At 39.1% G+C, this 15,350-nt stretch overlaps 1 protein-coding gene across 6 annotated transcripts in view; it reads left to right on the top strand.

Annotated features, from left to right (window-relative positions):
- The window catches only part of tead1b (TEA domain family member 1b), a 183,298-nt gene extending 169,302 nt beyond the window's left edge, over positions 1-13,996 (top strand). For 3 of the 6 annotated variants that reach the window (XM_062028534.1, XM_062028576.1, XM_062028542.1), the window contains one exon: positions 8,911-10,677. In XM_062028534.1, coding sequence (XP_061884518.1) covers positions 8,911-9,024 — 114 coding nt within the window. In that variant the 3' untranslated portion in view covers positions 9,025-10,677. Of the gene's footprint in view, positions 1-8,910; positions 10,678-12,225 lie in introns of those variants that run through there. The other 3 variants (XM_062028551.1, XM_062028567.1, XM_062028560.1) reach the window with 2 other exon arrangements.
- Positions 13,997-15,350: the final 1,354 nt, after the last annotated feature.

A 15,350-nucleotide genomic window follows, 5' to 3' on the forward strand; every position in this document is an offset into this window, starting at 1 on the left:
ATATTACAAACAGCTCCTTGATAAGTTTCCTAGGAAGTGGGTCAAGTAAACATGTTGTTTATTTTGTCCTATTTATGAGTCGCAGGAGTTCCTGTAATGTTATTTCATCAAAGAGAGGGAGATTATTTTTATATATATATAAAATAAATAATTGAATTTCAGTGCAGTGTCATTTATTTACACACACACATATATATATATATATATATATATATATATATATATATATATATATATATATATATATATATATATATATATATATATATGTGTGTGTGTATATATATATATATACAGTATATATATTTTTATATATATATATATATATATATATATATACATATATATATATATATATATATATATATATATATATATATAAAAGAAATACTTGAATTTTAGTGGTCATTTATTTACACATATACACACACATAACACGCCTCTCTACTACTTGCCGTAGTTTTGAAGCAATGCATGATGGGAATCCGGATGTTGTGTGTCAGTGTATTAACGTGCCGGCTGGAATAAACACACGCTGAGCAATAGCTACGTGCCTGCCTACTTTATGGGTTATAGATAAACCTATGGATAACGGAGACATATATAATAGTCTCCTTCTTGTGTGTGCAGTTGCGCACTGAGCTCCAAAAGCCGTAGATGTTATAACGTGACTGGGCCGGCACGCTGTTTATATGGAGGAAAAGTGGACGTGACGACAGGCTGTCCTCACTCAGGTCCGGCTGGAAATCGGGAGAAATTCGGGAGAATGGTTGTCCGAGGAGATTTTCGGGAGAGGCACTGAAATTCGGGAGTCTCCCGGAAAATTCGGGAGGGTTGGCAAGTATGCGATAGAGCCCACATTATTTGGGAATGGTGCCAATACCAAGGGCATTAGACCAGCAGGATTCGTAGTTGTGGCAGCATTAATGTGGCGGCTGCTAAATCATTGGTTATTAGTAGCTTGTTGACAATGAGTCAGAACTTCGAATTTAATAAGGTAGTGATCGGACATTACTTTAGTGTACAGGAGTACCATAACTTTGGAGGTGGTGACACCAAAGGACTAGATCAATCGTATTACCGTTGCGATGTGTGGGTTCATGTATTATTTGTGTAAGACCACAGCTATCAATTATAGTCTGGAGCGCCATGCACGAAGGGTCTGACGGGGTATTCATATGGATAATAAAATCCCTCATTATAATTATATTATCCGCGTGTGTCACCAGATCAGCAACACACTCTGAAAATGTGCTGATAAAATTTGAATAGCGCAGAGGGGTGCAAAAGATAACAGCCAGATGGAGAGGTAGCGGTGTGACAGAACTCTTAGTAAGCACCTCAAATGATTTATATTTATTACTTAGGTTGTTAGGGCTATGGTTAAGATTTTCATTGGATATTAGTGCGACCCCTCCACCCCTTTTAAGGGGACGGGCAGTATTTGCACTCTTAATATTAATAATATTAATAATATATTATGGCACCCCATAATACACCTGCTGTGAACCTGTTTTTATGTTTTTATATTTTATTTATTTATTTTTTATCGTGTTCTGTTTGTGTTGTGTTGTGTTTGCTTGGTTCTCGTATTATCTTTTAACCTGCCCATTGTACAGCACTTTGGCTACTCCTGTGGTAAATTTTAAATGTGCTTTATAAATAAAGTTGATTTGATTTGATTTGACTTAAAGTTAGGAGGAGATGCCTCATTAGGTGGAAAAAATTAATCTGTTTTTAGCTAAGTCTCACAGACACCAATGATGTTAAGATTTTTGTCTCTAATTACCTCATTAACTAATAGCGTTTTGGGAGGCAATTATTTGATGTTTAAAAAGCCCATACTATAGGTAGTGGGCTGTTTTGAAGCAATGTTGTCCATTGTATCCGTAGTACTGATAATAATGTTACATCTATTCCATGTAGTGCGCCCTAAATAATTTCGATCACATCTACGAATTGATATGGTGGGGATCTTGAGATTATTTGCTTGGTGCTGCGATATATTTAACACTTCATAATTTGCCACCTCAGTAATGCTATGTTTACAGGAATTTTCCAGCCTGGCGCTGGTTAGTTCTAGCTTAACTGACTCCACTCCTGGGCTGACAGGCACTGTAATTGCATGTGTCCCAGCTTGCTCTAGTGTAGTTAATCAAGTGTGACTCAACCAGTAATCTATGTTTCTAGCGGAGTGATGGCGCCTTCTCGGTTAGCGTGAAGGCCGTCACTCCTCCTCAGTAAGCCCGGTTTGCCCCAGAAAGAGGGCAAATTATCAATAAACGTGTGTCCCTGTTCTCTACAAAACCTAGCCAGCCACTTGTTAAGCGAGACTAATCTGCTATAACTGTTAGAATAATTATGTATATATTATCACACTAACTTTAGTATGCTTAAAGTCCGTTGCTTTAGTTATTTAGCTATTGTGCTCAAGTTGGACTTTTCTAATCTGTGCAAGGACAAAGACTTCTTGTCTGAGGGGTGGCCTCAGCCACAGATGTTATCTTTGTTTTAGCCCGCTAACAGCCAAGGACTTCAACGACCTCATCGAAGATAAGATGACAGCACGCAGACGAAGCAGAGACTTCAAGGACCTCAACGAAGATAAGATGACAACATGCAGACGAAGCGGGGACAAGGCGAAATCACAAGGCCCCCAGCACATTCGGTCACGTATCGTGCGTCCTGGACCTGCTTTGCATAATATATGTGACCACTCCTTTTAGAGGCGGCCTTAGTATTGTTGACTGTGGAACTCCTGAATAAATAGAGGGACGCAGGAGCTGAACCTTAGAGCGTAGGGCGAGACTGTGACTAAGTGTGCAGCTCCATGCATTCTCCTCATGAGCTAAATTGAACTCTGTCTCTGCATGATTCCTTGCTTCTTGTCTGATTAATAGATGTCATCAGTGTTTGAACCTGACAATAACTCTCATCATTGCCTCTCGCAGGCAGGGGGCTCGAGACAAGTACTCTATGCCGAGCTATCTTTGAAGCGAGATTAGAAGTCCTCGCTCCGTTCCTCTTTGTAATGTCTGTCTCATCCTAGTGTCATTCGAGCCAACATGTATAACTATGTTTGCATAGGTCGTGGTGTGAATAGCCTGTCGTACCTGTTTAGTATACCTGTTGCGAGTCATCTCCCTAAGGTTAGCTTCAATGTCGGGTGCTATGGCCCTGGGAATACACTAAATTATGGCTGGTTTACTAAACTGTACGTTCCGGGTAATGGAGTCCCCTGTGGTGTCTGGTAGACTGGGGTGTAGTACTAGCAAAAGGCTTAAATCTATTATGCGTCTCAACTGGTTCACCTTGGCTTGTAGGCCGCTTAGGGCTGCTACAAACTGGACTCGTCAGCTTGCTACAGCTAATGCTAGCAAACGCGTCCGCGGCACCTAAAGTTACGAAATTACTTTGCTCTAACTGGCGAACAGGGCCCTCTAGTAGAGCCAACCTATCCATGAGAAAGGTGCACGAAGAACAGGAAGCCATACTCACCTTGTTTCTTTCACCGGGTCAAGTTTGTGCTGTCTTCAGAGCGCAGTAGCTTCGGACCAGTACTAGCTTAGCTTCCCTAGCTTAACAACTAGGTAGGTGAAAGTGAGGTGGTGAAACAAAGAGTGGGTGCTTCTTTAAGTTCGATAAGACTACTAAATATGTTGGAGAAGTAATAAAGAAACTGTAAACAATTAGAAGCACACAGAGAGAAAGATATCGCTTTGCTTTGAGGACAAACTGCAGCAGCAGGAGCAAGTAGCAGCAGAGGGGCCTCTGTTGTTTCTTTCACCGAGTCGAGTGCTGGCTGTCATTCGGAGCACAGTAGCTTCGGACCGGGACTAGATGAGCTTCACTAGCTTAGTAGCTAGCTAGCTAAAAGTGTGGCAGTAAAACAGAGAATGGGTGCTTTGTAAGTTTGATAAGACTACTAAATATGTTGGAGAAGTAATAAAGAAAGCTCTAAACAATTAGAAGCACACAGATAGAAAGATAGCACTTAGCTTTTTGAGCGGCGAACAGCAACAGCGAGCAGCGAGAGTGAGCAGATTTCTGCACGTGACGTCAGACCAAAGATAGTGTTAATGAGTCTGTGCATGATTTGTTCCTGTACTGTACGCAGTCAACAATAATCGCTGTGGCTCGCACCCACTTGGCGGCATACCAAATTTCAATATCTCTGAATTTAAATTAAAAAAAATAAACTTGGGACAATCCACGGGCTGTATTTTGCGGATCACTGAATTACACAATTATTTGGCGTACCACTAGATGGAGCCACAGTTTGAAAAACACTGCTTCAAATCGTTCCACCTTTGAGTGGGGTGGCACCTGGTGTGAATTGTCAGATTCTAATGGTGGCACGTGCCACCCTAGGCCACCCCTTAGACACGCGACTGACTTAAAGCCCCCTTATCCACCTTTGCTAACGATGGAGTCAGGGCGTTGAGTGTATCTGGTTTGGTGGCTGCAGGATTAGGTCTCTGCTATTTGCAGATGATGTGGTCGTGATGGCTTCATCTGGCCAAGATCTTCAGCTCTCACTGGATCGGTTCGCAGCCGAGTGTGAAGCGAATGGGATGGGAATCAGCACCTCCAAGTCCGAGTCCATGGTTCTCGCCCAGAAAAGGGAGGAGTGCCATCTCCGGGTTGGGGAGGAGATTTTGCCCCAAGTGGAGGAGTTCAAGTACCTCGAATACTTGTTCCCGAGTGAGGGAAGAGTGGATCGTGAGATCGACAGGCGGATCGGTGCGGCGTCTTTAGTAATGCGGACGCTGTATCGATCCGTTGTGGTGAAGAAGGAGCGGAGCCGGAAGGCAAAGCTCTCAATTTACCGGTTGATCTATGTTCCCATCCTCACCCATGGTCATGAGCTTTGGGTCATGACCGAAAGGACAAGATCACGGGTACAAGCGGCCGAAATTAGTTTCCTCCGCCGGGTGGCGGGGTTCTCCCTTAGAGATAGGGTGAGAAGCTCTGCCATCCGGGGGGAGCTCAAAGTAAAGCCACTGCTCCTCCACATCGAGAGGAGCCAGATGAGGTGGTTCGGGCATCTGGTCAGGATGCCACCCGAGCGCCTCCCTAGGGAGGTGTTTCAGGCACGTCCGACCGGTAGGAGGCCACAGGAAAGACCCAGGACACGTCAGGAAGACTATCTCTCCCGGCTGGCCTGGGAACGCCTCGGGATCCCCTGGGAGGAGCTAGACAAAGTGGCTGTGGAGAGGGAAGTCTCGGCTTCCCTGCTTAGGTTGCTGCCCCCGCGACCCGACCTCAGATAAGCGGAAGAAGATGGTTGGATGGATGCTTCAAATCGTTCCACCTTTGAGTGGGGTGGCACCTGGGGTGACTTGTCAGATTCTAATGGTGGCACGTGCCACCCTAGGCCACCCCCTAGACACGCGACTGACTTAAAACCCCCTTATCCACCTTTGCTAACAACCTTGGTTGAGCAAAATAATTGGCCACCGCATTTTCTTGAATTCCACTGCAGTTCTTTCATCTATTTATTGCTTTTCATACTACACTGACTTTGGGTGTATGGGACATGGGGTTTATACCATGGACGAATACCATGTCCATCACATGACTGACAAATACTGTATATTGCCATGTTAACACGGCTCTACTCACTATTGATACTTTTCGGTTGGCAAAAGCAGACACTGCCAGGTACTAGAAATAGCCGAGAATATGATAGATGCAAACCGCAACACCTATTATTAACCAGTCCCAGTTTTTCCCTCTTTCTGTTTTTCAAGTTAATTGCACAAATGAGGTTGGCTTAGTTTATACATCATATGGCCTTCCTGATGCAACCCCGGTTGGGAATGGAACCCATTAATGGCAGAAGCATGTATCATTACACTAACAGTCAATACATAAACAAATGATTTTATATGGACTTTTGCAACAACCTTCTGCTGTTTACTACTGTCAGGCACTCTCTGTAGTTGTAAGATAATGTAATACCGATTGCCAAGCAATGATAAGGACGTTTAACGTTATTGAAGTCTTTCCGCCCGTCTGTACCATCATTGCCATCAGTGGGCAAAACAAGAGTGTCGAGAAAGGCCACAACAAATGCAACAAGATAATATTATAAATTACAACTTTTACCAATAGCACGCAAAATCTGCAAAAGCCACAACATATACAAACGCTAAACACAATAATATAAAGCCGCAACATAACTTTAAGCCACTAAGGATGCTGCTGACATGACGGAAGTGACAGCGCAGCACGTTACGTCAACATACCAAATTCCTAAACATGGGAAATTAGTATAATTGTAAAAGTGGTGCTGTTGGTCTTGAACCCCAAGATGCAGAGATGGCAGGTGTAGCGCAGGTAAACATGACTTGAATGTCAAAAAGGAAATAGTGCCACTGGTAAGCGCACATGCAGGAAACACAGGAAATAGGAAACAATCATGGAGCCCTGATTGGAGAGTGAGGCAGGCATAAATAGCAGCCAGCTGATTGACAACGGGTGTGGCCAGGCTGCCAATCAACGGCAGGTGAGGGGAAATAGCGGTCAGGGAGATAAGCAGGTAAAGGAACCAAACATAAGAGCGCTACACAGGAAATAAACACAAACCAAGGAAACACAACCAGACGTGAATGTGACAGATCGTCACAGTCACACCCCTATAAACTAATCTTTTTTCTGTAGTCCTCCCTCAGGACATTGTGATTGCTGTGTTCTGTGAAAATTAACAAATGCTACATCTACTTTTCTTTATTAGAAGATACAATAAAAACCTATAGTATTGTAGACATTGTTGTTACAATGAATTATTAAATATACATTTTGATTGACATGACTCAAACATTTGTTAGAGTTCCTGTAATAATAACGTTTTTTCTTTGCCACTACTCCCCACTTGTTTCGATCGCTGTCTCTCTTTTGTTCTTCTGTGGCATAAGTACGTATGTTTTTCGTAATTATATCTCTGTGCAGACAAGGCATAGGCATATGTACTGGAGGCCGGGGGGAGAACTGTCTACAATATTGGAAACAGACGCATTTGTCCCACCAAAAAACTACACTGTGAAGGGGAAAATGTTAGCCTTTGAAGTCTGAAAGTGCAACACACCTTCAAGTTACTGGCTTGTCCGTTCCTTTTTTCAGCTCTGAGTAGATTTTGTGTTGCGACCAAACTTTCCTTCTGGTCGCTGAGAGGTGCAAATTAATTCTTGGAGCTTGTATGACGCTGTCGGTATACAAAGACGCCGAGGTCCGGACTGCTTTTTGTTTATATTTTACAACACTCCATAGTGCAGTAGGGAAAATGTGACGTGTGCACAACATATACTGTATACTGTATATGAATTAGAGCGGTCAACAAAAGTATGGCAATATTTCCTTCCTCTCTCCTATTTTTTTGTTCTTTATTTCCCCCCTGCACAGGTGCATACTAATCCTTTAAATACTTCCTGTTTGCATATGACACATCCATGCGCATGCCCACATGGCCAACACCTACCTCCCTTTAGCTCTGCAGACACACCCCCACACACTTTGCTAACCAAAACCTTCATTCTGTCTCCTACAATCGTCTTGCTTTTTTTTTTTAAATTCATGCTTAGAAATCATGTATTTTGAGTGAAGTCATCTTTAGCCTGGCAAGGTTACTAATTCATTGTTTGATTGCTATCTTTGTCAGTGTTCCCAAGTACCGTCAACACTACCTGAAATGTTTTATCTCATTCAGCACTATAACCAGGTTGAAACACCAACATGACTTAACAGACCTGAGTGGACTCACGTCAGTGCAACAACACAACACAAAGACAACACCTAATCATTCTCGACCATTTGTCAACATTTATGACGTTATATGAGATATCATGTGCAATATATCAGGAGGATGATACTATGATGCAGGTGACGCAATGAAAACATTCAGGGATGTCATAATTTGATTAGTGATGTATGTATTAGCTTGTTATTACTGTATAAACATTTACAATTATCTTCAAAGCTAAACTGGACAAAAAAGTTAGTGAGTTTTAAAGGGCGTAAAAACATTATGGATTATTTTCCTTTTTTACAAAAATTTTAGTCATAAACAAAAAAATCCAACATGTAATGATTTTTCTTTTCATTTTGAAGGCCTTTTGATCAGATATTATTACAGGTTTGAAATTGTAAAATAACTTATTATATTATTTGACAACTGTGATATTATTTGATCAAAAGGCCTTCAATGGGTTAAAATAAAAAAAGAACATTACATGTTTGGTATTTCTGTTTAGGGCTGGAGTTGATTGGGAGATTTAAGCATTATACAAATTTAAAAAAAATAAAAAAATAAATCCATAATGTTTGTATGCCCTTTAAAAAATGAAGGACTTTTGTGTCCTGTTTGGCTTTGTGGTATTGATGAATAACTGTCAGTGTATCGGACAGTTGTAAAATGATTGGACATTAAACATTTTAATATTTACCATGAAAAAACCTTGTCAGAAAAAATCATGTAAAATGGAGAAACAACAAAAACTATGGCCAGAAATACAGCAAACATTTACTAAAATGAGTAAAAAGTCAGCCTGAGAAGAAGTGTAATACAGTCAGGGAAGAAATAAGATTGCCAAGTGGAGCATTAGGGTGTGAGGTAAGATCACAATCATTAATGCCATTAGTGATTATAATGGAGCAGCTGGGATATGCTCCAGCACCCCCGCGATCCCGAGAGGGACAAGCGGTAGAAAATGGATGGATGGATGGATTATAATGGATCCAGAAAGGACAACAGGTGAAAACTGATGTCAAGTTCATTTTTAAAGATGCATTTTAAATATTTATTTCATTATTTTCACAATTCTATTGTGTTTTGTGTTAGGTTATGAGCTTATAATTATCTTACAGGTTTCCAATTAGTCCTCAAGTGTGTGTGTGTGTGCGTGTTTGCAGGTGGTGACGAACAGGGACACCCAGGAGACGCTGCTTTGTATGGCGTGTGTGTTTGAGGTGTCCAACAGCGAGCACGGCGCCCAGCATCATATCTACAGACTGGTAAAAGAATGAATCAATCCTCTCTCCTCACAGACTCTCTGACCTCCAGACAAGTGGATGTGCCTCTCGCTGAAAGTCACACCAACGACGCGTTTTGTTGGTCATTACCTGAAGTCTCCTTTTATCACTGTGTTGTTTTGTGTTGTTCAACTGCAGCTGTTTTATTTTACCCACGCTTTACTGCTGGAAGTCTCCTTGAGAGATTATACTCAGTAAAGTAGGAGGAACTCTGGCATTTACGTACAAATATGTACTACTTTAAAATTAGGAAATGGACCTGTGTGTGTTGTCTTTGTTATTTTTGCTAAGACACAAAATATATAAATGGGCTATTGGCCTTTTTGTGGTAGTTGCCTAATGAGACGTGCGTAATATGTTGAGAATATGTGTTCCATTAGCAGCCAGTAGAGCTCCAAAGAAGCTGCCATGACACTAAATATTCTGCTTTTATTTCTGTGTTCAATCAACAAGCAGTACATTATATCCCTGTTGAAGCATTTCAGCACCCTTGCAGCAATTTGAATGCTCTCTAAAAAGAGACACTACAATCATTTTGCTGCATTTTCTAATGAATTCAGGAAACATTCCAACTTGCTTCAGCATTCCCATTTCTCTCAAGTCGGATAATTTTTCATTTCTGGAAAGTTAAAAACACTACAAGAACTTGAGTGTCTAAAACCCTTTTCCTTTGACTTTTTGATGAACCACAACACTGTCACATCATATTTAAACAGTAAGCCATGTTTTTGTCCCTCCTAAATGAGTAGCATTGCAAGTCATAGCGTTATCACTCACACTACATTCCCATTAATGTGGCCTATGACGCCCCCCAGCCTTAAACACGCCACAGCCACTAAAACTGATCTCGCGCCGTGGAAAGTCATGTGAGAGATTTCTAATACATTGTGCCAAAGTGTAAGAGTACTACAGTGCCTTAGTGTATTTAGTCCAACAAGTCTGACACAAAGCATTATTGATACACTCTGGAAAGCCCATTTGAGCTTACATTCATTAAAATGCCTCCCATGATATACAAAAGTCTTATACATTACAGTGGTACCTCAACTTATGCTTTGAATTGCCATCTTAATTTGAGTTACGAGCCTCTGAGTCGCTAGATGGCATAGGACAGTGGTCACCAACCTATTGGAGCCCAAGATCCCTTGTCTCAGCCAAAAACCAAAGCAAGATCTACCAATGTGTAGACTATATATACAAACCCCGTTTCCATATGAGTTGGGAAATTGTGTTGGATGTAAATATAAACGGAATACAATGATTTGCAAATCCTTTTCAACCCATATTCAATTGAATGCACTACAAAGACAACATATTTGATGTTCAAACTCATAAACTTTATTTATTTTTTTGCAAATAATAATTAACTTAGAATTTCATGGCTGCAACATGTGCCAAAGTAGTTGGGAAAGGGCATGTTCACCACTGTGTTACGTGGCCTTTCCTTTTAACAACACTCAGTAAACGTTTGGGAACTGAGGAGACACATTTTTTAAGCTTCTCAGGTGGAATTCTTTCCCATTCTTGCTTGATGTACAGCTTAAGTTGTTCAACAGTCCGTGGGTCTCCGTTGTGGTATTTTAGGCTTCATAATGCGCCACACATTTTCAATGGGAGACAGGTCTGGACTACAGGCAGGCCAGTCTAGTACCCGCACTCTTTTACTATGAAGCCACGTTGATGTAACACGTGGCTTGGCATTGTCTTGCTGAAATAAGCAGGGGCGTCCATGGTAACGTTGCTTGGATGGCAACATATGTTGCTCTAAAACCTGTATGTACCTTTCAGCATTAATGGCGCCTTCACAGATGTGTAAGTTACCCATGTATTGGGCACTAATACACCCCCATACCATCACAGATGCTGGCTTTTCAACTTTGCGCCTATAACAATCCGGATGGTTCTTTTCTTCTTTGGTTCGGAGGACACGACGTCCACAGTTTCCAAAAACAATTTGAAATGTGGACTCGTCAGACCACAGAACACTTTTCCACTTTGTATCAGTCCATCTTCGATGAGCTCAGGCCCAGCGAAGCCGACCGCGTTTCTGGGTGTTGTTGATAAACGGTTTTCGCCTTGCATAGGAGAGTTTTAACTTACACTTACAGATGTAGCGACCAACTGTAGTTACTGACAGTGGGTTTCTGAAGTGTTCCTGAGCCCATGTGGTGATATCCTTTACACACTGATGTTGCTTGTTGATGCAGTACAGCCTGAGGGATCGAAGGTCACGGGCTTAGCTGCTTACGTGCAGTGATTTCTCCAGACTCTCTGAACCCTTTGATGATATTACGGACCGTAGATGGTGAAATCCCTAAATTCCTTGCAATAGCTGGTTGAGAAAGGTTTTTCTTAAACTGTTCAACAATTTGTTCACGCATTTGTTGACAAAGTGGTGACCCTCGCCCCATCCTTGTTTGTGAATGACTGAGCATTTCATGGAATCTACTTTTATACCCAATCATGGCACCCACCTGTTCCTAATTTGCCTGTTCACTTGTGGGATGTTCCAAATAAGTGTTTGATGAGCATTCCTCTTTTATGCCACTTGTGCCAGCTTTTTTGAAACATGTTGCAAGCATCAAATTCCAAATGAGCTAAATAACAAAGTTTACCAGTTCAAACATTAAATATCTTGTCTTTGCCGTCTATTCAATTGAATATAGGTTGAAAATGATTTGCAAATAATTGTATTCTGTTATTATTTACAATTTACACAACATGCCAACTATACTGGTTTTGGGTTTTGTATATATACATATGTATGTATGTATATACATACATATATATGTATGAATATGTGTACATATACGTATATATATATATATATATATATATATATATATATATATATATATATATATATATATATATATATATATATATATATATATATATATATATATATATATATATATATATATATATATATATATGTATATATATATATATATATATATATATATATATATATATATATATGTATATATATATATATATATATATATATATATATATATATATATATATATATATATATATATATATATATATATATATATATATATATATATATATATATATACATATATATATATATATATATATATATATACCGTTGTGGAAGGGGCGTGGTGACAGGTGAGTGGATACCTCAGCTGGAACGAGTTATCTAATCACCTGTCTCTTTATTAGCAGCGTTGGGGACCGCAGAGGGAGAACTGAAAAGTTGGAGAGGAGAGCTGAAAAGCTGGAGAAGGAGAGAGAGGGAAAAGAAGAGACTTTAAACAAAAATAAACATATTGTAAACCTGGCAACCACACCTGGCTCCAAGTCTATCGGTCCTAAAAGAACCCCACGACACGAGTCGTTCACAACCGTATTTTCCGCACTATAAGGCGCACCGGATTATAAGGTGCACCTTCAATAAATGGCCCATTTTAAAACTTTGTTCATATATAAGGCGCACCGCATTATAAGGCGCATAGAATAGACGCTACAGTAGAGGCTGGGGTTACGTTATGCATCCATTAGATGGAGCTGCGCTAAAGGGAATGTCAACAAAACAAATAGTGATTGTACTGACACTTCTAGTTGCTGCTCTCTGTTCAACAACTCACTGTTCGAGTTTGTCCTCCAACTGTAGCCATCTCGCTTTGTTCCCTCGGAAACTCTGTTTAGTCTTCTTTACTTGGCGCAGGTCATCATGTTGCTTCCGCCACTTCCGCACCATTGATTCGTTAATGTTAAATTTTCTCGCTGCTGCTCTATTCCCGTGTTCTACATCGTGACTGATCGCCTTGACTTTAAACTCTGCGTTGTATGTGTGTCTCTTAATAGGAGCCATTTTTGGGTCTTTACATAAAGTTTAGGTCTCGCAACTACGGTAAGCAGCCGCCGACTTCATTTTACCGTATATACCATATATATATATCATACCGTTGCGAGACCTGTTGTGGCTCAATATTGGTCCATATATAAGGTGCATCGGGTTATAAGGCGCACTGTCAGCTTTTGAGGAAATTGGAGGTTTTTAGGTGCGCCTTATAGTGCGGAAAATACGGTGTATATACAGTATATATGGATATATATGTATATGTATGTGTATACTGTATATACATACATACCATATTTTTCGGATTATAAACCGCAGTTTTTTTCATAGTTTGGTCGTGGGTGCGACATATACTCCGGAGCGACTTATGTGTGAAATTATTAACACATTACCGTAAAATATCAAATAATATTATGTATCTCATTCGCGTAAAAGACGAAGCAAATAGCAGCAATCGTCACACACACGTTAGCAATCGTCACTCACACGTCAACCAATAAGAATTCGGCGGGGGAGGGTCATTGCAGAAGTGCATTGTGGGTCATGGAATGCTAACTGCTATATGCTATATGCTACTGCCGTAGCTATTAATATGGATCACATCAACATTGGCGGTAACTTATAAAAACTGAGAAGGGCTGAACAAAAATGGCACCAAAAAGGAAATCATATACTGCAGATTACAAGCTGGACGTAGTGAAATATACAGCAGAGAACGGCAATCGAGCAGCAGAAAGAAAGGACATACCAGAGGCGACACCGGGGAGGAAGATTTCATCGGATTTAGTGATCGGGAGTGACAGATTGTTTGGTAAATGTATAGCATGTTCTATATGTTATAGTTATTTGAATGTCTGTTACCATAATATGTTACGTTAACATACCAGGCACGTTCTCAGTTGGTTATTTATGCGTCATATAACGTACACTTATTCAGCCTGTTGTTCACTATTCTTTATTTATTTTAAATTGCCTTTCAAATGTCTATTCTTGGTGTTGGATTTTATCAAATATATTCCCCCAAAAATGCGACTTATACTCCAGTGTGAAGTATATATGTTTTTTTCCTTCTTTATTGTACATTTTCGGCCGGTGCGACGTATACTCCGGAGCGATTTATAGTCCTAAAAATACGGTAGATATATATGCATATGTATATATACATGTATGCATATATATATATATATATATATATATATATATATATATATATATATATATATATATATATATATATATATATATATATATATATATATATATATATATATATATATATATATATGTATAGATATATATGTATATGTATGCATATGTATATGTATGTATATACTGTATGTATATACATATGTATATGTATGTATGTATACGTATATATGCATGTATATGCATATATGTATATATATATATATATGCATGTATATGCATATATGTATATATATATATATATATATATATATATATATATATATATATATATATATACATATATGTATGTATGTATGTACATATGTGTATATATGTATGTATATACAATATATGTTTTTGTATGTTGATATGTATATGTATATACAGTACTAGCCAAAAGTTTGGACACACCTTCTCATTCACAACACAACTGATGGTCCCAACCCCATTGATAAAGCAAGAAATTCCACTAATCAACCCTGATAAGCCACACCTGTGAAGTGGAAACCATTTCAGGTGTCTACTCCTTGAAGCTCATCGAGAGAATGCCAAGAGTGTGCAAAGCAGTAATCAGAGCAAAGGTGGCTATTTTGAAGAAACTTAAATATTAAAAATGTTTTCAGTTATATCACCTTTTTTTGTTAAGTACAAAACTCCACATGTGTTCATTCATAGTTTTGATGACTTCAGTGACAATCTACAATGTAAATAGTCATGAAAATAAAGAAAAAGCATTGAATGAGAAGGTGTGTCTAAACTTTTGGCCTGTACTGTATATGTGTATATATATACATATATATATATATATATATATATATATATATATATATATATATATATATATATATATGTGTGTATATATATATATATATATATATATATATATATATATATATATATGTATATATGTATATGTATCTATATGAATATGTATGACACTTTGAGCACCCCTGCTGCGGAAGATGTTTATGGGTACTATAGTAGTAGTGCTGTAATATACTTGTCCATCCTATGGTCGCATATGGGACGCCAGTCTGGTTACGTCAGCACCGGAAGTAGTAATATCAGCTGTTCACCTGGCGAGTTTTTCCTCTGTTTATAAAGAGTGGATAAACGGGGAAGTCCTTCTGTAGCTGGTGCCTTTTTTCATCAAATATGATTTCTTTAGCACATGTCAATGTTTACTTTTGTATATAAATCAACATAAAATCACTAATGTCATACAAACCCCGTTTCCATATGAGTTGGGACATTGTGTTAGATGTAAATATAAACGGAATACAATGATTTGCAAATC

The sequence above is a fragment of the Entelurus aequoreus genome, linkage group LG02, assembly GCF_033978785.1.
Source record: "Entelurus aequoreus isolate RoL-2023_Sb linkage group LG02, RoL_Eaeq_v1.1, whole genome shotgun sequence".
Taxonomy (NCBI): Eukaryota; Metazoa; Chordata; class Actinopteri; order Syngnathiformes; family Syngnathidae; genus Entelurus; species Entelurus aequoreus.